The sequence below is a fragment of the Ptychodera flava genome, chromosome 19 (genome assembly GCF_041260155.1).
Source record: "Ptychodera flava strain L36383 chromosome 19, AS_Pfla_20210202, whole genome shotgun sequence".
In the NCBI taxonomy this organism is placed as follows: Eukaryota; Metazoa; Hemichordata; class Enteropneusta; family Ptychoderidae; genus Ptychodera; species Ptychodera flava.
Genome location: NC_091946.1, coordinates 32,405,962 through 32,430,644, shown reverse-complemented (window position 1 = coordinate 32,430,644; position 24,683 = coordinate 32,405,962). Strand labels below are relative to the sequence as shown.

At 38.5% G+C, this 24,683-nt stretch overlaps 1 protein-coding gene across 1 annotated transcript; it reads left to right on the top strand.

The window, feature by feature from the left end:
- Positions 1–23,026, top strand: LOC139119305 (SEC14-like protein 2). Its single transcript, XM_070683053.1, has 12 exons — positions 1–572; positions 11,917–11,986; positions 12,369–12,412; positions 13,072–13,134; positions 14,343–14,436; positions 15,169–15,266; positions 15,535–15,630; positions 16,170–16,314; positions 17,113–17,219; positions 19,461–19,606; positions 20,365–20,516; positions 21,203–23,026. Exons 1-12 carry the CDS (start codon positions 519–521, stop codon positions 21,313–21,315), a joined length of 1,182 nt encoding a protein of 393 aa, XP_070539154.1. The 5' UTR covers positions 1–518; the 3' UTR covers positions 21,316–23,026.
- The last annotated feature ends 1,657 nt before the right edge of the window (positions 23,027–24,683 follow it).

The following is a 24,683-nucleotide window of genomic DNA, read 5'->3' as shown; positions in this document are numbered from 1 at the left end:
TGACGTCAGGAAGCCCCAGCTGAACGTTTAAACAGGTGAGCTGGGTGCCCGTGCTCTGTTTCATTCGGCCGGAGCGACGCTGTATCCGCTGTCTGTACAAAGATCAACGCGCCCCACCCAGCTACAGGGACATGACTGTGTGAAGGGATGTGCGCGACGCGATGCGGCTCGCTGACAGGATGTACAATGCTGCCGGGCGCTCCAGGTGAACTTTGCTATATGCACACTATCTCATGGTGGTACAAATACCAGAGGCTCCAAGCACACACCTTGGACCGATGCTGTTGAGCATCTCGCATATTTAGTTAATTTGCAACATAACTTTGTCATTCATTCTTTAACCCGATGACAGTGAAGTAACACATCTGTGAAGAAGCTCCCCAGAGTGTACACCAAACCGACGGGCTTCTATTATTAATAGAAAAAAAATTCAACCTGACCAACGACGGTGACATACACTCGGTCACTGATATCTAACCAGTCTTCCCTCCACTGATCACACTGTATCCCTCGCAACCATGAGCGGCAGAGTTGGTGACCTGAGCGAGACTCAGAAAATCAAACTCGACGAGGTAAGTTTAAACTATCCACCTTACAACATAGTATGGCCTGACTGCTGTCGGGCGCTATCCAGGTGACACGCCATGGTGCTGAGGACAGCCGTTCTCAGTGTGCGCATGTTTTTGTTTCTCTCGAGTATATCAGCGACATGAGTGTTAAGTTAGACCAGACTCATGATCATATATTTTTTTGAAATATTGTTTTGCCCTAGCAACCCGATAAATATGACTACAAATTACTAGCCTGGACTTGAAACCCTATTAATAGGTCAATTGTACGAAGTACCATCAGAGACTGCGCCGTGTGCCCTTCAATCTTGATTTCGGTAGCAGTCACACCTCGGTGCATATGCGACACACCATTATTTATCGGAGAACAACAGACGGAATCATTGACAGCGTCGTAAAAAGCAATGGTATTTTTAGCGTCCATTTGAAATATCAAGCAAAATAAATAGACGTATGTCAGATGCATCTGACATAATCTAACACGGGGACGCACGGAATGTAGAACTGACGATATAATTACCGTAAAATGTCATAAGACAAGCCACGTCGCTAGTGTATCATTTACACGTTTCTTATTTCAACACAACAGTAATGTAAATTATAATATAATTGCTAACAATATAATAACGGCCATATTTGCGTCTGCGCACATTACCGGTAATTATTCACCGCCATTGTCGGCGCTCAGCAAACGTCATAGGGGATACAAAGCTCGCAATGTTTGGTCTTCCTGTTGCATAACTTTGATTCAGTCTGCAATATAGGAAAGTGTCCCTAGTTTGTGCAGCTTTGCTATTGTGTATTTTGTTCCAACTGTAGTCAAACATAGGTTCATAACCGGGAAATAAATACTTGAAAGCGCCATCGTTGTAGATTCGGAAATACGAGGTAATTTCTGTGAACCTTTACTTCGGAAGCTAGGGGTACATACAATTGTCGCCAATACATGTTTGAAGCCGGAAAAATGATGTATTTTATATGACTCTACTTCCATGTACACTTACATGTAATACATATCGACATTTTTTTCAACAGTTTGTGAATTTAGTCTTGTCGGCGCAACCGAGGTCAATCACGACTTGTCACCAAAACGCTTCTCGTCGTCACTCAAATATTTCAAATGTCCAGTTTGTAAAACATACATTCACACTTCAACTATTCCAATCTCCTACGTGTACATATACTGATGACGTTGTTCGTAGCATACGTGGCACAATTTTTCCCCGTATTGGTCTCCAGTTCCTCGCCAACGTTCCGGTCCCGGGTTCTGGTCTCAATCGACATTGCACACCAGCCCGTGCACTTGCCAGGGACAGATCCTTGATTGAAAAGGGTCATTAGGTGTGTACTATCAATACAATGTCTTAAAGCCATATTTCCCTGCTTTCGCTGCCATGTCGCTACGATTTCTACCAAAATTTTTATGATATAAAAATACACATCAGGTACATTATTAAATATGGCCATCTATGTGAACTCATCGTAAATGCTAGAAATAAACAAGCTGATTAGAAGATATACTAGTTGCATTGTGTGACGTTACGCGCTCTGAACATAATTGCAAAAAACTAATGATTTGTGTCAATAGTGTCAGAGAAATCATCAAACCCGTCGCGTCGCCAGGGCAACGCGTATGTTCAGATTGAATATTTGTCTTTAGCAGGCGTATTTATTTATCAGAAAGGGTCTGTAACATCGTCAGGCATCTGTTGATCTTTGTTAGCTACGTACAGGATGCGCCTTAGGTACACACTTTTTGACGCTCGAATTCTTACAGTTCTTTGCCGGTGTACGACTTTGGTGTGCTCATATTGAAACCAGCGGAGGAAAGTTACGTTTTCGCCGTCTGGTTTGTTGTGATAATCAAAGGTTTGCTGTTTGCCTGTTATCTTAACACAGTGAATGGTGGCCATTTTGAATATCAAATATTGTCAGATATGTGATAATTTGCTTTTCTAATCCAAACATTTGCACAGTAGCCGTTGATTTCCCCTCCTGAATACAAAAAGAAACAATAAATGTGTCGCGCTTCGAGATAAAATCTCTACAGGGAAGGGCGTTACAAATGATTCTCGTCTCCTGTGGCAAAATCAGAGGTTTTGCACACTTGACGAGGCACACTGCAGGTGCGTGGACATATTATGGCGCTACCTGAACTATATCGATTTTAGAGAAGAGAAATGAAACTATCAAACGCATGAGATAGTGAACCTCCTGTTTTTTTCTTTCTGTTACTTGATGACGTGCATGTCATAAAATGTGGCAACATATCAGCACTAACGTTCAAAACAAGAAGAGAGCAAAATATAAGGAGATTTACACTTTTTCTATCTCCATATTCAAAACGTTATGGTCATGGCAAAGTGAAAATCTTTCGAAAATATTTATCTCGTGGACAACTCTTCAGGAGGAGAGAAATGAATGTCATTTACATACATACATACATACATACATACATACATACATACGTACGTACGTACGTACGTACGTACGTACGTGCGTGCGTGCGTGCGTGCATGCATGCATGCATGCATGCATGCATGTATACATACATACATACATACATACATACATACATACATGCATGCATGCATGCATGCATGCATGCATGCATGCATGCATGCATGCATACATACATACATACACGCACGCACGCACGCACGCACGCACGCACGCACGCACGCATGCACGCACGCACGCACGCATGCATACATACATACATACATACATACATACATACATACATACATACATACATACATACATACATACATACATACATACATACATACATACATACACACACACATACATACATACATACATACATACATACATACATACATACACACACACATACATACATACATACATACATACATACATACATACATACATACATACATACATACATACATGATGTCTGTCTGTCTGTATATCTATGTATTGTATACATGTATATGCGTATGTGTGTATATAATGTGCATGAACACAAAAAATAGTCTATATGTGTTGGTGTTCAACGCCGTAATTATGACTAATAATGGACGAATTCAAACAGATTGAACTAGTTAACATCTCTGTTCTCCTTCACTATGACTCGTCCACTCTTTATTCTCTGCAAGCGACTACACAAACTTCTCTAAATACTTCATAGAAAATCTTCCAATAAATCGTAATGCCATGGTGATACAAAGATATCTCTCTAGTGATTAAAGTACTTGAACAAAGAAGTATTCATAAAATCATATGAAAGTAATAAATCATAAAGATGTGGGAAATATGAGTCTAGCAGAAAGTTTAATGACCTGTGGCCGCAAAACCAACTTTTAACGGATGTTGACCTGAATGACCTAGACTTTGTATTATGAATTGTTTCATTTAAAGCCTCGATTTAGAAAAGATACGTGCATGTTCGGAGGAGGGATATAAGAATATGAGCCGGGAGTAAATGGAGGAAAAAAATCTAGATTCTAATTCGCAGAAGGCCGGCGAGTATACCGCATTGCACCGAAACACATCCGCGGAAGTGAAATTTCAGAATAGTTGAACTTCTTCTTTACTGACTTATGTAAATATCAAGAGTAGATATCGACGAGGCGACAATGTCACTGCATGGCATTTTCATAAGGTGAAAAAAGACAAGGTGAATAACAGACAAAAATATGCTGGCAAGCTTATCAGTATTTTACATGATAAATCATTAGGTGGTGAGTGCAAATTTTTCATTTTCTGTTTAATCTCGATATTTCCACTGGCACACAGGTTGTAGCAGCCTCTTTTCATAAAGGTCGAAACACAATATAAGATGCCTAAAATCCTCTGTACTTTTCAAGCAAACTAACAAAATAAATCGACATCAACTGTGCAAAAATAGCGACTGACTGTCGAACAACGATGCGCTAAAAGGAACCAAAAAGTGACAAAAATTCAGAAGATTCCAAATCTTGGCTTCTGTACATCTTCGTTCAGCAAAAAAGGACCATTTTGAAAGTCGCCGTCAAAACTGGACACCTTCTCGTATTCTGCCGATCACAATTTTCATTGAGCTCAAAAATACGATCATCTTTACGTACGGTGATAGAGGTTAACCAAGTTCATAAAATTGAAATGGGGTAATTCCGTACTGCGAACTCCTGTCGATGAGCGCTCTTGATGGATGGTACACGTGTTGCTCTTAACCCCTGACCCTGACTATCAATATATAAAAAAACGGAGCCTATCACTGGATGGTGCTCTTTGCATTCGGTCAAACTCTACACGCAACGCAGTGGTTAAAACATGACACGAGATCACACGCCAGCGAGGTCACTAAAACCCATTTCCTTGTCTACTGTTTCCATGGAAACGTCAGAATTATCATTCCGTGACCTTCAGCCTGTATATATTTTAACGACAAACTGCTCATTGGGAATTGTCGAACCCGTAGATTTCAGATTCTGTAACGCAGCATCAAAAAGACTTAATATCGTTTCCACTTTAAATAAGTTTAAAACAAAATGAAAAATACAAAAGTAACGCGCCAATTGTATAATTTTCCGAGAACGTCCATCACTTCAATAAATCTGTCATCATGAGACATCGTATAAAGTATTTTATGGTCAGGCAGAGCCTATTGACTGATAAAGAACATTTTAAGGTGTCTGACTGCACCAGGTCTAGTATTAACACCTAATTAAGTTCTGCCTAACTTCTATCAAGACGAATATTTCCGTTTATAGGACTGGCATCATTGATTGGAATGACCCGGTCAAATCTTTTACACGATATTGCTAACCGCATTCAGATACAATGAATAGATAGAATATATTATTATAACCCAGAGTTGAACTTTGACCCAAATCATACCAAGTCACTTTGGGAAAGCCACATCGCGACCACCTGTTGATTTCGTTTCCGACTTGATTAATTACATGTTGATAGAGTGAATCACACCCGGTCAACTTGGCAGTATTCGTCAAACTGACTCATTTATCATAAAAATATCCAAGTAGAGTGATTTTTAAATTAAATGTGAGTCTGAAAATAACACACCGACCAGGTTATTAACCCGGGTTTCAATATATTTGAACACTGTCATATTTTTCCTCACTTGAAGATAAACAGCGATGCAATGGCAAACTTTGTTTTCAGATGAACAACTTTGTTTTACATCAATGCAAGGTACATTTTAGAATAAATACATCCAGTTAATGGGAATCTGCACATCTAATTCAATATATAGCATAGCAAGCTTACAGCTTCATAGTTGCTGGACAATGCACTAAACGTGCGATATCATTTGAACAAACAAAGAGCTTATAAATAGAACTGTCGACAGAACACGCAATGATCTGTTTAAACTTGTATCCTAAAACAATTGGAATTGAAGGGACAGCTCGATTGCTCTAACACACACATGTACGTTGTTACCATGGTTTTCTGATATTTTTGCTTTCAAGGTAAATTTTTTGACTGAACGTTGCATTTTATTTGACGAACAGACACAATTTAAGGCGGGAAAAATAATGTGGGCGCTCGACATACGGCGACCACAGCATAGTTTTGGAGTCGTGTGCTTTTGAGATTATCTACAACAGTGTCTTCCGGATATTTTTCTGGCCGCCAGATGTTCTGCGATTACGTGCCCTGGGCGCAAATTAAATGAAATACTTGTAGTAAAATGTCTCGTTTGATCATAAAGTTCATTTATCATGGTCAACAAATGATATAGCATATCTGTCTAAATATAGTATTTCTTTGACATGTTTGCAGTAAAACCGTTTGCACGCGATAACAACTGTACAGTCAACACTTTTCACTTCTCGTCTAACCCTTACCAATGTGGGGGCCTTGGAGTATAGCTGTGAGTGGGTTACATAATCATATTTACTACATCATTAAGGGTTTTATTGATATGAATTAGCCTACTGAATGACCTTGATGCATTCATTCGAAGTTCGCAGCGTTTGATTCTTATAATAAAATACACAGTTTCAAAAAAAAAATCAACATGTTTAAGGGGACAAAATTCACCATCTTATTTGACGTGATGTTGGTACCATATCATAACCACCATTGAGATAAATATCATTGTCGCAAACAAGTAGCAAAAATAACGAGTAGGCAAACAACTCCGTACAAAACCCCCCAATGTACATCGGAAGAATGTTGCTGTTGAGTCGATTTCCTGCGCAAGATCAACGAAATCGACTACTCTTGTTTTATCTTCGAAAAATTGGATAAAATATCAGTTGAGATGAATCAGGATAATCCCTCGACAACTATGGATGTCCTAGAGGGAGTCTCTCAGTGACGTTAAAATTCTGATTTCAACTTGCCATCAAAGTTTATTGTAAAACTGAGCTCACCAAAACGGGCAGTGAGCGCTGTTTGACCTTTTGGAGACACCGGAACTTATCTGTATGTGTTTAAGTGCATATAATCAGTGCGCTGTAGCAGGGCCGTCGACTCGTCACATTAAATATCAACGACCTTGCCCCCGCTTCACGAATGTTACCGATGAAAAATAATGACTGGGAAACAACATTTATTAAGTTAGTGTTAAGGCTAGCTCAAGTGTTTTTCAATACTGAAATATTTAATTTAAAAAAAAAGCAGCCATATCACACCTTTGACCTGAGATCTTCATTTTATTTACTTTAATAATAAAACGTTATTACAGAACACTACATTTTTATGTCGGTTCTGAAAACAGGATCGTCAAAGAACTTTCAAATAAAAAGGAAATAACATATATACGCTGAATAGATAGAAATATGTTTTTCTACGTTAGATTAAAATACGTTGTGTAGCATTACACTGATTGGCTGACAACGGACATGCACTTCAATCTGATGTGACGTCATCGTTTTAGACCTGATTGGAGCGTGTGAGCAGATGAGTGATTTGTTTGTGGATGAGGTGGAGGACTCACACGACATCACCAAGTATCACTGACGCCAGTTCGCACGATGCTACCTTTGGAACTAGGCCGGGTTCCAAAACTCAACAATGAGAAACTGGTCACTTGTAATCTAGGGACCGCAGCAGCAAATGATGCACAGTGTGGTTTCTCTGATCGTGGCGTTTCTTTCTTACAAGCTCGGAGGAAAAACGCAACGCAATTTGCAAAATTTTCTTCGGTCACAATTACAAAGCGTTAGTATTGATAACATTTCATTCAGATGTACTCGCTGCGAATCAGTGCGACTTTGAGTCACCAATGACATTGCATGACCTTGACAGCTCGTGAAAACAATATGACAATATGACTTTGATTATCGTGGGGATGTTCGTGATAACGTATCAACATATGTGGGAGACACCGACTTGCATTTCGCAGATACCATCAAAACAGACAAACACAGTTGGCAGAACTGATGGAGACTTTGTCATTATCTTTGCCACAAAGAGAAGTACTTATACATTAGCATATACATTAGCATACTTATACATTAGCATGGTTTCACATGCGCATATGCATCCTCCTATCTCTACAGAAACATACACCGTCGATTATCTTAATATTAGATCTTAAATAGTCCTAGTTTAAGACTCCTTAAGATGCTATCAATAATGACAATCTACTTATCAGATATATCCTTCCGAGTCGCTGCACACTGCCAGAAATTTAACGATATACGAACTTAAAAATGCCCGCCATTCGCTTTGTAGACTCTAGTGCTGAAAAGTTCTTCATTTTCACACAAACAAGCGTTGGAAATTTTTTTCCAGCGAAAGCGGAAGTTAAAATTCATTCTAGTCAAATTTGCCCTTCCTAAATTTCAACAGTTTTGCCTAATTATCACCAATTCAAGTTCAAAAATACATGCATGTTTTCAAGTTATTGGATAATTTCCTTATGGTTTAGTGCATGGCCTCATTGGTTGCCTAATTTTTCCAAAATGTTAATTTTTGGGAGATAATAATCAGTAGAGTTTCTATACCTTTGGATCGTATTCATAACGAAAATCAGAACATTTTGTTGTACTTTGTACAGTAACAGATTGATTTCAGCGACGTGGCACAGATGTTTTATGTTTTAGTCGCCATGGTTACAGGCTCGCTGCGTACCATTTTAAAACAAAGTGCAGTCGTCAGCAACAATGGTGGTATTTTGTACCGCGTGCCTGTAGTAAAGGTTCCCTCTTATCTGACCATCCTTAATAAAATTGATATCATTGTACCAGACCGAGTTGAAAAAAACATGCAAAAATTATCAAATGTTGATAAAACACCACTACCCAAATCTCGACTACAGATTAGCATAAAACGGTCAACGACTAATGAACCAATAAAAAGTTTGCCATTTTCGATTTGTTCACTTTTCAAATTTGTCATGTCAAATTTAAAGTCATCCCCAGATGAATCAGTCTTTTAAAAGAAAATGTCTGCTCAGATCAACTTACAAAATAAGTGTTGTGATTCTTGAAATTATTCTAGAGTCTGTAGGAGGATTGCTGTGTCCCCTGCAATTGGAAAGGATAGCGGATATTTCTGAATGTTTCAGGGAGAAAGTAGATGCCATGTCTTAAACCTTATGCTGACTGGCCATATTTGGGTTTAAGCATGCGTTGGTTTCCCCGTGGGACTGCAGGTCTTACCAAACAGTCTGTTTCCGTTGGCCCAAGCTCTCGTGAAACAGACTGCTTTGGGTGACTCACCGGCCAAAGAGGGAACAAACGTATGCTGTTACAAGCAAGACCATACGATAAACGTGTGTTTTAAGTCTAGCTGACTTTCGCCCGTCAGCTAAGATGGCAGACTTCTTAGAACGTATATTATAAAACTGTCTACACGTCATTCAGGATATATACGTACAACTTAAATCATCATAAATGCAAAAGATTGATGCTAATGGGTTTTAAACATATGCGACCGGGTCTATGCAAACGAATCAATGCAGATTTATTTGATTAGAAATAGTTTATTCTTATTAAGTTTGACCTGACTGTGGTACATGTACATGTCGCATGATCTGTCACCATAACTGGAAATGTACATAAAACACTCAGTGTCGAAGGCTTCTTGACCGAGTGAGAGGGGCAAGAACATTAATCAGTAACTTAAGGAGCTCAAGCAACTTGTCTGTGGTTATGTCACTCTGTCTGTTTGCTTTTGGGTCGATATTGCTGAATAGCTCCCTGGCTAGGATGGATGGCATTTTCGTGAAGTTTAAACCACAAAAGATATGTTTGAAAGTGAAAGGTCTTTGTCTTGTTGCAGGGACATTGGTCGTCCACGATAGTCAAGCTAGACATAAACAATTGGTTTCTGCAGTCCCATCACTGGAATTAACCGTTATTGGTCAGCTGGCGGCCGTTTCCACACGCCCGAGTGGATCAAGATATCACTGTATCACGTACGCGTGCGGTTTTTTAGCAATTGTAAATAAATATTTGCAGTAGTTAGGGATGTCGACTAGTTGATAGCTCACTCATTGGCCATTGTGTATGTAATTTGGTCAGCCGTCATGATCCTTCAATGCGGATGTAAAACGTGATTCTTTGAACATCAGGTCACTGAGATCGTACGGTCCCTATCTAACCCTTCCATGAATAGGTAATCGTTGCTTGGTGGATTATCAAAGGATTTGGTGCAAAAGCTGATGAACGTATAGAAAAAAGCATCGATGTCACATAACCCAACAGAAGACACAGGCTTCTGGGAAAGATTTCTGGAGTCTAAAATTCGTGCGGTTTTTACATGCTCTACTATTTATGTTGACACATTTTGAAACAAAACCAGAGAAAACTACGTTCGTGCGTTTTTTAAAAGCCGAAATGATGTTTATCCAAGAATGATAGCCCTTTTGAATTTCATATATTGGTGAATTTTGGGAGCAAATTTGAGACAAATGGAGTGGATTAAAAATGTCCTTTCAGCTAGCTGGTGCAATGTTTGCGTTTATAGGATTTTCCTTGATCCCCTACCTGCTATTATGACGTCATCCCCAGAATCGAAATTGCTGGTAGCAGATTCCAAACAAACATGGGACAGATACTAGTAAACGGAACCATTGGAAGATATCAAATTACTGATCACGTTCGCATAAACAATGGTATAATGACGAAAACTGTCTGCGAAGTGACGGCAAAGGCGAGGAGTCGTTGTGTAAACATTACATAAGCGGAACTTCCTCTGTAAATTGTGAAACAATTACCGGATTGTCACATATATCGCCTCAATGACTCTTAATGATGTTATTCATTATTACATTCTGCATTAAATTGCCTGCATATCAAAACACAGCCTTTTCTTTCGAGTGTTGGAACAGCATTGTTTCATTTGTTGGGTTAATTATGATGATAGTGACCAACACGATGATAATAAAGGAGAAGAATAACAACAACAACAACAATCATCATCATCAACATCATTATCATCATCATCATAGTAAAACAATGCTACTACTAACACGATTGGAACTAATTTGGGATAATTGGATGGTGAAGTAATGTCGATTTAATCTTCACATGTAATCTCATCTGTTTTTCTTTTTACATTACTCATTTGTTTTTATGAGTAATTTGCAATATTGCAACATTCAGCTATATGGCACCTAACACTTTTGAAAAATATAAAAATCAAATTATTCCAAATTAGTTCCAATCATGTTTACTAATGATAGTTACATATTAATGATAATGATATTGATAATAATTATAATAACAATAATTTGTAGCTGCGAATCCATATATAAATCTTTACAGAGCCAGTCATTGTTACCTCATATTGCTAATTTTTCTTCACAATAATCTGGAAATCCTTTTTCTGAATCTTCTGTTTGAATTTTCCCTTGAAAGCAACCAAATCTTTCGTGAATCAATAACGCATGTATCACTTTCGTTCATTTATTATGCCAAGCATGGCAAGGCTGTTTAAAATGCATGACGCCAGACGTTGACTGGCGTCTATTTAGATAAATATAGAGTTGCTGGTTTCTACCTCAAATTCTACATTTTACCTTTATTGTGTAGATTTTCAGAGAGCCATTGTATGGACAGTTCAACTGATGTGAAGACCCTCATGTATCGAAAATGATTATGAATAATTCAAAACCCATGATCGATGAATTTTCATCATATTATAAACCAGTCAGGATGACAAAAATACCCCATGACTGCCGAACGCTGGTGTCAATTACTTGTTCATGCACAGCCCCTCCAGTAAAGGGGGCAGTGGTTTATAACACCAACATTAATCCGTATGAAATTTAGATTGACAGACACTGAGAAATATTATATTATGCATTACTAATACTTCTCCCTGAACTCTATGTCGGAACAGCAAAACAATCTCCCATATATATGTTATTTACTTACGCATGACTGATGCGGAAATATGCTTTCTTTCAATTCATCAGTTCAGGAAAAATTGTGCAGACCTTCTGAGGGCAAACCATGATGATTACTACTGTCTCCGATGGCTTCGAGGTGAGTTTAAGTCTTATTGTTATCCCAGAATAGAATATTTCTACAGCCATCGGAAGGGGAATATTATACTTTTTCACCTTTGCAAGCTATTGTTACGTGTTAATTTCACTGTATGAAGCCATTTAAATCCTGCATACTTGATTATATGACAGCGGAAGGATAGAAAACTTTTAAACCTCATGTTAATTAAAAATCTTTTTCATATTATTGGAAATGAGATAAAATTGTTTGTTACCGTTGAAACGAGAATACAACCCTGAAGCAGTTTTCTGAAGTCCGCATAAAACCATCTCAACCCCTGTAAGTGCATTATTGTTGACGGGTATAGGAAACAATAACACATTCACTCCAGTAACGTTACTTTCTTTCATATTTTTTACAGCAAGAAGTTTTGACGTAGCGAAGGCAGAGACGATGTTCCGAACTGTGAGTTACTAAAACTTCACGGTAGCATAATTACTTTAAAAAAACAAAGGATGTGTTAAATTTGGAAGTAGTTTACTCCGATAGCAATTATGCTGTATAGAAAAACATTGACAATATACCAGACAACGGAAAAATGCACAACGTCATAAACAGATTTGATCATTTGGCGTAATAGATATTAAATCGCGCTTAAGATTTTCCGATGATGAAAGAAAAATGTATAAATCTAAATGATACATATTTACAAAAGTGAAAAACACTGTATACTTTGAGTCTCTCATCAAGGCTTGGTGAGTTATTTCTCTCAGTTTCATATTATTCGAAATTTCCGTTTTTTATGACTTTTCTCTTTTTAATAGCCGTGACCTGGCAACATTTTCTGACAATTTACGTTCCAAAGAAGAGAAACTGTGGACGAGTGTACACTGTATTGCGTTGATTTAAACGGTGTAAACAAATAATGTGCCTTTTTTGTTAGATTGGTTTCCTGGAATTTGCCATCGGATTCTAGGATTCGCCAGAAATTTACTTGAAGTTTGGTGATTATCCAGGCTATGCGTTTCTTAGTTTTTCAAAATGTCATCTTCATATTTTTATGAAAGACAGATATGATGACGGTTTGCATACTTGTGAATCTGAATTTCCATTTTTTCCCACAGCATATGGATTTCAGGGAAAAGTGGAAGATGGATACAATCAGAGAAGATTTTGACGATCCAGAGGTTAGTCTCAGCTCTTTATGATGATGTCGAGAGTAGTCCTACCAGTCAGATCTATTAATAAGGTAGAATGCGCTTTAGGGACAGATATTCGGACTCTCAAACTTTTACAATATTCTTTTGGCCTACCACTTGTGGGGGCTCATTTTGAAGCTATGGAGTATACAAAGTTTTCACCTGCTTAGTTTTGTGAAAAATCAGAAATTTTATTTCCCCCCATAGAGATAGCACAGGGATGGCGGCCATTTTGAATTTCAAATATCGCTAAATATTGGGTAACTTGTTTCTGTCAAAGAGTTACGTTTTCGTTTTAATGCTGTGGTTAACATCGGAAAGTGAATTTCTTCTCTGAAGTAAGGGAAGGGTTGAATTTCACTTGTCGTAAATTGGGGTGATTTGCTTCTCGAATGCAAAAATATGCACACTGACCAATTTACATTTGATCTCGGAAGAAATTAGTTAACAGCTTACAGGAGTAAGGTGAGGGCAAATCGTCAAACCTTGAAGTGTTAGAGAAAACTTTATGCCGCAGCAAATTCGAAGGACGTCAAGGTCAACATTTCAGTTCAGGAGAAAAGAAAAAGCAATCATATACCGTGCCTCTTTTGTCGTCGTTTTCATGTATCCTGAAATATAGCCTTGGATACGTCCACTCGATCATGAATTTCTAGCCGTTTCAAAATCGATAGCCATACCTAGCAATAGATTTCCGGACAACCGAACATCATACCAAGACCAAAAACATCTACGTCACTGATTTTCTCGGGCACGTAAGACTACGTCATTTAATAGGCAGCCGTGCAAAATATTAGATTTCAGAACAGCGAAATGCCTGCCAGCTGTCTCGCCCGCCCTCCAACTGGCCACGTCCTCTCTCAACTGTCGAGATAGGTCTGCCAATGCATTCTCGGTCCGTTCGAAAGTCTATCGATATCGATCAGAGAGGTTACGCCTCAATCGATCTGCCCCCTGTATTTTTGCTTTACACTTCCTTAACAGCAAATGCGCCTTTATAGGATCTGCATTTAGAACTGCAAAAGATAGACAAACCTTTGAATTTTGGGGGTTTCCTAGGGGTCTCTAGCAATGCAATAATCCTTGACGCTATCCCTCACGACCCCCTAGGTCACTAGTATCGTTCCGAAATCCTGTATGGGTCCACTTATCTCTTGCCACGATGATAACAACAATCCTATTTATGTATTCTGTAGGTTATACTGAAATATTTTCCCGGTGGCCTTGTTGGACAAGACAAAGACGGTTCACCGGTGTTGATAGATCCCATGGGCAATATTGATGCAAAAGGTATGTCTGCAATATTACACTGTCAGTGAAAATTATTCACTAACAAATGACTGGGTCAGTAAATGGTGCACTAGAAAGCGAAAACGTTTTGTCGAGTGCGGTATGTCACCAAGTGACATACCATGGCTCCTATTTGCATCAGCTATTGCCGTCTTTTAGAGGGGAAGTGACCCCTGCGTGATGGAGGATTATGGGTAAAATATGCATATGCGGGAATTTCAAACCACTGTCCCCCATAGTCTACCATTGTTCACGATCATTCAAAAGCACTGAATGGCCCGATAGGTATTCGAAGTATGCCGCATGCACGAATATAGTAGAGAGGCGATCATGCTTGAAGCAACTGTAAAAATAAATGCTGTGTTCAATAAAGAACTTTAAAGTTACAGACTTGCAGATTGCATAAGTAAAGCTTAAAAATCGGTAATACAGCCATTCATTTTTTTAGTTAACCATACGTACTTTACTCTGCCAGAACAAAGAGCGTGAAGTAATGATATGTTTTATGCACCCTCTGTTGTCAGTTTATTATATGTACGATTTTCGATCACCTTTACGCATCAATGGAACAAGGAGTCCCCACTCCTCTCCGTGGGAAAACGGTGATTCTCGAAGCTTATTATGTATTGTAAAATCATCTTCGTCACTGCCAAGATGTTCATGAACGATATTGAGAACATTTACAGTAAAATGAAGATGTAGTTATATTCAACTCGATTGTACACATTGCAGGTCTTTTACGATGCGTCAAAGGCAAAGACATTTTACGGTCTAGAATGAAATTTATGGAAAAATATTACGAAGAAGTACTTCCCGAATTGTCTGAAAAGGTGAGTTTTGACTGTTCGGTTCGCTGCGTATTTCGTGGGTAACTTTCTGCGGAAGATAGGCAAGATACATCATAGGTACAGCACTTCGTGCGAGAATATGCTGTATTATATGCATCACTGACCGTACATGGCAAGGGTAGCTTGTGAAAATATTGTATTCATTTCCAAGCAGATTCATATTTTTTCATTGAATAATTAATATGCCTGAGTTGATTGACCCGCTTTTGAAAAAATGGAATGTAACTGTTGGTTTCCCATTTCTTCACAGGCTGGTAAACGAATTGAGGGGATGGTATACATAGCCGATCTTGAGAAACTCGGTACACGCCATCTTTGGAAACCAGCGGCTGATCTTATTATTCAAGTAAGAACGGTTCCTCCGGGAACCTGTAAATCACCGGGCATCCGTATAAAACGTACATCGTATCGGTCTCAATAATTTCTTGTATACGCTGGAATTGAATATTCGTGTCAGTTTGCCTCAGTACAGATCAAAGCTTTACATTTTCTAAGAATAGCAAAGTGACTATATACACGTTTTATTAATAACCAATGCGTGACTCAATCCACTTTTTAACATTTATGTTGAATTTTCCATTTTAAGTAAGGATGAGCCAATTTCTTCGTAGTATATGTCAGGCAGCTCGAAGTGAAGCGTGATTGAAAAAGTTCGTCCCGTTTGATTGCTTTCATATCACGCATATTTTACGCACTTCGATAGGAGATTGTGAGGCGATCGTTCCCTATATACAGAGTCATTCTACAAGTTGCACGTTTACAGATCATACAAGTTACACAAAGAGATTGCAACATTTGTTCACGATTATTATTTTTAGTCGTCGTCGTCGTCGTCGTCGTCATTGTTGTTGTTGTAAAACTGTCACATTTCTCTATCATACGCAGTACTGCAAACTAGCGGAGGCGAATTTCCCGGAGACGATGAAGACGATATTCATCGTGAGGTCCCCGAAGATTTTCCCAGTGTGCTACAAGATACTTAAACCTTTTCTGGATCCCGAAACTAGGGACAAGATCAAAGTTCTTGGATGTAAGAATCTGATTAAACTTACGATCTGCTTTTCAGCGATAAATACATTTGTGAAGAAACAGTATGTGAAACGTTTGCTTCAACCTTGAACTTTGTTCAAACGTAAATTATATGCAAAATAGTTGATAACCTGAGGGAAATTCCTAGCAGACGACAGTGAGCTGCAAGCTGCTATGCGCGGGAAAACAAGTGTGAATGACTCAAGGACAAAAACATTGTAGCAAGAATAAATGACCTCAGTGTTACGGACCATTTACCACGACTGTATTCATGCATGCAGCAAGTGACAACGAAAACAGGTCAAAATGATACACACCAGTTTGCAAGCCTAGAGGTCGATTTGTAATAAATTGTCTACCACAAGAATTTGATGATAGTTCCAGATATCCATTACATGCAAAAAGGAAAAAATCGTTCAAGTTTTCAAGCTAATTCAATTCTTTGTTGTATTATTCTGATCGAAGTCATGTTTTAAAAGTATATCTTTTCACCATAAAACGGGTATATCCCTACTGTTTTTCATGTAGAGTTTTTGACCGCTTTAAAGAGGAAAAAAGGTCAGACATGGTTGAAAGAAAGGTTCATATTGTGCGAAGTAAAGGGATATTAAGAATCACGTGACATTAAATTTTCAAATTCTACTTGTGCCGTTTTATCCTTGCGGCATTGCTTAACTAACACACGACATTGTGACTGCAAGACACGATGTATAAACATGACCTTCTTAAGTGGTTTTCGAAAGGACGCAACTTCATGCCTGATGTCGCCTTTTTATTTATCCAATCCTGTTCCATTCAGACAACTTCAAGGAAGAACTACTCAAGCAAATCCCCGCTGAAAGCTTGCCTGAACACTGGGGTGGAACCATGAAGGATCCCGATGGTAACCCGATGTGTCCGAGCAAGGTAGATTACGTATTTTCCAGGTGGTGGGCACACTTTCACTAGTACTCTTCCGCCTTTCTGTTTCTTTTGTAACATTTTGACGGCAATGTTTTCAACGCTGTAATCGTGGGACCGTTTGTGGGCAGCAGTTGCAAAACCTCAAAGCATACTACCATATACGAGCTCCCTGTCTACGCTTTCCGCAATGAATGAAAATGCCACGTGTCGGTATACAACACAATCATGCTTTATGAATGAGTTTAATTTGCAGTATAACGCTAATGGTTCAAATGAACCTCAGTTAGGAGATTAATGAACTAGGCAATTCATGATACCGGCACCATCAAGGTAATCAATTTATCATTACACCGAAACTCTTAATGTATTGGTTGACCTAATTATCGTCAATATCAATAATAATCGTCCAGGCTGGTCGTAAAAACAGAGTTCACATATGACGAGGCAAGAAAAGCACGCTAAACAGAGCAGAGACAATATAAAATTCTTAACCTTGATCATACGGTGCAGCATATAAACCAGTCTACCAAAAATAAGACCAGACTTCATTTCTTCATCGATACGATAAATTAAGATTTCTTCGATTTGGTCGAAATTTTTCTGTTTTTTGGGGAGGGGGGGGGGGGGCTAAAGGTGAGCGTAAGTGCTATCGGTGAAATCATTGACGGCATTCTTCCCAAGAGGCTTGCAAACGCCCCCGATTGCTCCCAGGTTCCCGTCCAGTGCTCTTGACATCCACTTCTCCAAGTCCAGGTAACATGATGATGCCCACTCGTTGAACTCGATCCCTCATACCTCAATTATAAAGCTGTGAAGTCTAACAGGTCAAGGCCATTCTTTCACATCTTCTACTTAAAAAATATCGTCCAACGACAGAAACCTCCCTGGCAGTTCGCAGCCAACCCAGTCATTGTTGACAGTTTTTTCCCTTTTGCTGATTTCAACTACTAGTAGTTTCCAGCCAGCTGAAGAAAACTTGAATGGCTTTTCGCACTAATTGGCTGGGGTTTTTTGCTTATCTACATACACTACATACCGACGTTACAAGTTCCAATACACAATCAGAATGAGATTTAGAGCTCACTGGGGTGTTGCCTAAATACAAGATTTCTGGATTCATCAGGGACTGGACAATTTTGTAAATCAAACGAGGCTAGCTGAGGATGAATCTCACAACATATTGATTTGCTCAGTTTTGAAACATATGAGACAAAAATCATATTGGCCATTATCTTCCATCAGACACTAGGTGTATTGAATATCTTACCCGGTCCAAGGAAAATGTAGAAAAAACTGACGCTCAGCTGTTTTTATATTTAGAGGTTATAAACGGCAAGCTCGGTATTTGGTTGCGGGTATAAGACCTCTTGGGTAAATATTAGCATATTTGGGTGAAATAATCACCTCGCTTCGCTCGGTGATTGGTTGCGGATATAAGACCTCTGGGGTGAAAATTAGCATATTTGGCGGGAAATAATCATCGAGCGAAGCGAGGTGATTATTTCACCCAAATATGCTAATTTTCACCCCAGATGTCTTATATCCGCAACCAAATACCCGAGCGCACCGTTTGTAACCTCATTATAATATGTTAAAGTTAAAAACAAGTGAAAAATGTCGTTATTTAGGGCTGAAGTTGGAACGAGAGTTCAGGAGCGCCCAGCGTGCGCAGTTGAATTCATAAAATGCGATTAGACATCGAACTTGAAGAATTTTACTTCAAAAAACTCTCAAAAAACTTTTAAAAATTATATTATCGTTACATAGCCTCCGCTGCTTACTTAAACTCTTCATTTGTTGGTTCGTCAAGCTGCACTAGACTAAAATGTCACCATCAAAATCAGGAAGCCATAGACTTGTTAGACATTATGGCGCGTTGAGCTCTCAAGTTGGCGTTCGAAATTTGCGCGAGCTCAAAAATGTTACGCGGCGCACAGGTCTTCTTGTTGTGAATATAAACCCCGGCTCCAGCCAATCAGATTGCTGGATTCCAGCTAAGCATATTATAATTCATGCTCTAAACTTACGAAATCGTGCAAATGAACATCATTTAACGCATTGTATCTCTTGTTACCCATTTCTATCAATAATGTCAAGGTGACTGATATAAGTCTCCGAGGAAGGCTTCATTCACTATGAATTATATAGAATGATGATATCGATGTTAACTATGTCGGTGAAGCCGTCGTAACACGGCAGCGCCCTCACGTTCTAACCATTCGAATTCTTTCTATTGTTTCGTAGGTGTGTTTAGGAGGTGAAGTGCCAAAGTCGTACTATTCGCAAGACATCATTGTCCCGGATGAAGCTAATCTTGTCAAAACTTCTGTGAAGTTTGGTTCTAAATTAGATATTGACTTTGACGTAAAATTGCCGGGTAGTATACTCAGGTAAGCAAAGTAAATTCACTCGCCAGGCTAGTTAAACTATAGTCGTCAAACTACTAATATTTTCTGTGATTTTGAGACCAACTGTAAAATTTTTGACGGAAAGAATACGCGTCGATGACAAAATCGTTGCTACTATTTCACCGAACTTTTGTCCCAATGAAGATAATTGTTTCGCTTGAAGCTTTTATAATAGTCTCCCTTGTGCCAGGTGTCAAATACTTACTATCGTTTTAAGATTAAACGTGTGAGCTGTTTGATGAGAAAAGTTCCAATTGCTATGTATACAAGGAGCAAACTCCAGAGGGCGGACTGTAAGGCCATCAGCCTTTTTATTCAGTGGACGATGCTGGAACAGTGGAGCAAAATTGAGAAAGGGCGTTATATGCTTCTCTCTGCAATACTCTTGGGATTTGTTGATCTGTTGATCTTGAGTACATCGAAATTTTAAACTCAAGAATAGAACACTGTCTTTGGCATTTTGAATTTCGGTTGCAAGAAACCCATTCTACACTGGGACTTTTTTACGCAGTTCTGATTCCTACATAGGACTTGGCAATGATAGAACGTTGACAAACATCACTTCGAGCAAGATTAACCAGGCAGAGGGGACTACCACCTCTATCGTATTAAGTTATGTCCAAGTGAGGGAAATTGTTTAAATGCTACAAGAACGCGGGAAATGGCACAGACGTTCACTGGCATCTCAAGCCATTCCTTCAACAACATAATTCACTCGTGTTTCCTTTATTTTACGCCAGGTATATTTTCAATAGCAGTGATAGTCTTCAGTTCGGTGTTTTCTACAAAAATGCCGGCAAGGGCAAAGACGAAGAGGTGTTACCACTCGACAAGCACAACTCCCACCTCGTCTTCGAAGATGGCAGTGTACCATGCGAAAAGGCCGGGACATGTGAGTACCGCGCGTTAACCCCGCGACTTCCTGTGATTTGCGTGTTATCAATAGTAGAAAGCACCAATAGAAATTTCGTCAGGTCATCAAAACTTTGATTTTCATCTACCTACGCACTGCATAAGAAAATCCTCTACATTCGCTTGGTAGATTTCTTTCTGTGGCTTATTTCGAACTTGAATATTGTAGTGCCATACTCCTGTGTAAAAAGTGACCGTGGTGTTACAGAATATTATTTTGAAGAGAATGGTTTAAAGATTCCTTAAGAAAAGTTTGAGCAAACGTTTGTCTTCCATTTTCGAGGCGCATACTACCTGAGGTGAAAGAATAATGTTGAAGAGCCCAGTGTTAAACTTGTAATAATGCCTGCTAGCGTATAGTGTCCTATTGTTGATAGCTGAGTTGCAGGAGCCTGTTTGAGTTACTTTGCGAACAAGAACATCGCGTTCTTGTCCAGGCAAATACTGTGTATTCCATGTGTCATTGGAGGGTGAGGAAAATGTCATGTAGAACGTTACGAAAATAATTAGAGCATTACAAACGATCGAAGTAATGAGTAGTTATAATACAGACCAACATAATGCAACACCCATTTGAATGCGATGTTTTTCATGTAACAGAATGAAAAAAAAAAACTAGTCTAAATTCAATTTAATTTTTTAACAAGTTTTGTTTATACTTTCTAGATATCGTTAGATTCGACAACACCCATCATAAGCTGAGTAGCACTAGCCTGAGCTATATCATCGAAGTCTTGGAACCTGAGAGCCAAAATGGAAACCTGAACAGCCCAAAATAGTCCATGAGTTGCTAAGGCAACAGCCTCCAAATGGTCAAAGATGAGGTCGACGCACTCAACTGGATTTTGACCCCTTTAGTTTTTTTTAAGTTGAATTTGAATTCCAATTTTAATAATTCAGGGAAGATCTGTGAGGAGTTGTGGTATGGTGTGTGAAACTCTGAGCAAATTGCAGGACACCCAGTGCCTTTGCACTCAATAATTTGATTCTCTTGTGCACATTTATATTATGGATGAGCTATATGTAAATTTAAGAAATATTTTTTATAAATTTCTACAACTGTAAAAGAAAGGTGCGGGTTTAAAAAACAATTTTACAAAATTCAGTACATTCTTTCTCCCTCTCTAGCTCACGTGACTACGTGTTAGTCTTCTCAAAGTTGTCGGACCGTTTAAAAACTGCTGCTTACTCGTAAAAAGGTGCGAATGTGCTCAGTTTCGCCGTTTACTGGACTCGCAACAGATGTTATGAATTTATGATCGATATTCTAAAACGGAACTATGAAACTGAAAATCCAAGTGCTGACGAAATCGAAGCGGGACATTTTCTGAAGCTTGAGGTGATTAGTGTTTGCTATGAGGTGCGAATTATAATTATTTGCACAATTTTTTCGATGATGCCCACAATATTTTGAGATCGATGGTATCGTATCGTCGATGAATTGTCCGGAAAAGCACAATAAATACACAATGAAATGACGCATACTTCGACATTTTAAAACTTCCAAAGATAGACCAACGGAACGTTTCGCAAAATAGGACGGACTAGGAGCATCTCCTGCCAAGGATAACGCGCACAAAGATGACGTCACTTCCGCTCACGTATGCGACCTTTGTGTCAACGGAGCCGTTTGCATCATGGGTAGCGAAGACAAGTAGTCTCAGCGAAACCATTTCACTTCAGTAATATAAGAACGAGCAACTTAAGTATTGTTTTAGACATTGTACCAGAGGACAGCAAAACTTCTACATCTTGAATTAAATTGAATCTACTTTATGACAAAAAGAGGACATTATTTTATCATAAAATTGTTTATGACATTGTTCGGTTTTTACCTCAGTTTTCTTTCAATGTGCCAATTCTGCTGTGCTATTGTGAAACAAAATCACATTAAATAGAAATTTCAGTGCGATGTAATTTTATTGAGCTCTTTTACAAAACAAGTTCCATACGATGTGTGAGTGTTTGATATTTCTGTTTTTATCATCAAGTGCCTGACAAGAATCTATCTGTTTCCTAGATATGGACACCTATCCACCTATTTTATATGAAAGGAAATGCAAATTGATAAATCGAATGTCGACTTTGCTATTTACATGTGTTTGTTCGTTTTTAATCATAATGACATTCAGGAGCATGGATATTTATGATTAGAATATTACAGAACGATTCTTTGAGAGCTCCTGTTCACAAATGAGTGCTTGTTCAGACTATATTTGATTCTATGGTGCTCATTTTCAGCAAATAAAATAAAGTTCCGGGCACTCAAACATCTGTGCCTATTGTAACACTACATCAGCAATGGAATGTGACGTCATCTGACAACATACAAAAGTAACCGTTTTGATGAAAAAAGAGTGTCTCATCTCATAAAAATGACGAATATTTCAAACGTTTTTTTTCCATTTCAACAGGTTGATCAGTCTTTCAAAATTAAATTTGACAGTGTGTTACGAACTTATTTATGTAAATAAATTAATGTGAACCACATTAAGTGTGCGCTTTCATTTCCGTCAAGCCGAATGGCTTGTGTTCACACATTAGTATTTTCCTGGTTTCATATGTGAATATGAGAAAGTGCATGTGTCACTGGGACAATTTGGATGACTGAACATATAAATCAATCAACCTCTTGGGGTAACATTCTGTACGATTTTCAATTACGGAAATACGCTATCGTTTTAGCGACTGTTAATCAGCATTTGTGCTATTTTTGCGTGTACGGTGTTTTGAAATTCATTGTACATGCTTCGAAGATGACGCGACATTGTTTGCAAAGAAACTTAAGTTGATAGAGCCCTTTCTCCATAAAAATCGTTCAGACGTTTTCCTGACTCACATTACATGATTTTATAGTTAAAAGCAGACCTATTGACATGTTCACAACCTGCACTTCTGTCATTTCACTACACCTTTACAATGAATTCGGCTATTCGACTTTTTACTTCGATTTATTTCTCTTCCTGTAACAAGGTCATATTATTTCAAAAGGCTAAGTATAGGGATCTAAAATATGAAAAGTATATATATTTCCTGTGATACGTTTTCCGATTAAATGTACGAGGTTGGAAATGTTATGTACATGCACTTGTCCTTACTAGCTTTGCCCAAAAGAAAGCGCGATCGTTTTCTAAATTCTATTTTATTTTTAAAAGGCAAAAACAGTTAGTTTCTCAACAAACAATCATTATGATATTTTTCGATTCTGTAATGAGATTTCGTTCAGTCTTTTTCCAGTTCAGTTTCGATTGCCTCCAAAAATCACATTTTTGGTTGACCTGGAGATGGCGCACTGATCTGCTGACTATAGATAGAGATAATTCATGCAAGCATCCCAGTTTATTGTAGACCTATGACTTTTGTGTTAGTCACTGACTGACTGGAGGTTCAATACCAGTAACACATTAAACAGATCACGCCTATAATGTCTTCTGCATTCTCGACATGCTTATGTGCACTTCATAAAGTTAAACGGGCATTGCTTTAATATACTGACGTAAGAAAAAAGTTTTTTTTTTATTTGAAATCTCATCGGCCGATAACTCACAAGCCGGTGGCATCACACCGTCGTATCAGACTTTCAGATTTATGGTCAAGTTAATTAATTCAATGAAACTTTAAAATTGTGCGAATGTGAACAAGTTTAGAAGCCACACCCATTTACACCAAATAATTTCAAGCAATTGACAGGGAACATATCTATCGAATCCTAGTCTGGCCTGTTCAACGGTTTAGGACTGCATCGATCACCGTAAGTATTCACAAGTGTTAAGTGATAGCCATAATTTATCCGATAAAACTTTTGACTGAGCCTTCCTTAATTTAGGATCACACTAATTATATTTGTTCTAGAACCCCCTCCCCTCCCCGAAACAAAAGTCTTGAATAAAGAAAATCCGAGGACGATACAATTATGAACTTCCCCCAAACACGACTTCTCAGATTTCACGGTTTGATATCTTTCAAATGTCGACACGTAATAAAACAAAATGTGTTTTTAACCGATAGACTTTAGTTTGTCAGATGCAGATGGCTGTATATAGATATGATTTTTCAAATGTTCGATTTGTAAACCTCATATATCACTCCTGACAGGTTATATTTCTCGGGTCTGCCGACACAAATTGAACTCCAACGAATGTTTATA

Excerpts from the sequence above, each read along its gene's own strand:
- LOC139119305 (XM_070683053.1), top strand. The coding sequence starts at position 519 with ATGAGCGGCAGAGTTGGTGACCTGAGCGAGACTCAGAAAATCAAACTC. Across the intron at positions 15,631-16,169 it reads CGGCTGATCTTATTATTCAA|TACTGCAAACTAGCGGAGGC; the intron begins GTAAGAACGGTT and ends TATCATACGCAG. Across the intron at positions 19,607-20,364 it reads TTGCCGGGTAGTATACTCAG|GTATATTTTCAATAGCAGTG; the intron begins GTAAGCAAAGTA and ends ATTTTACGCCAG.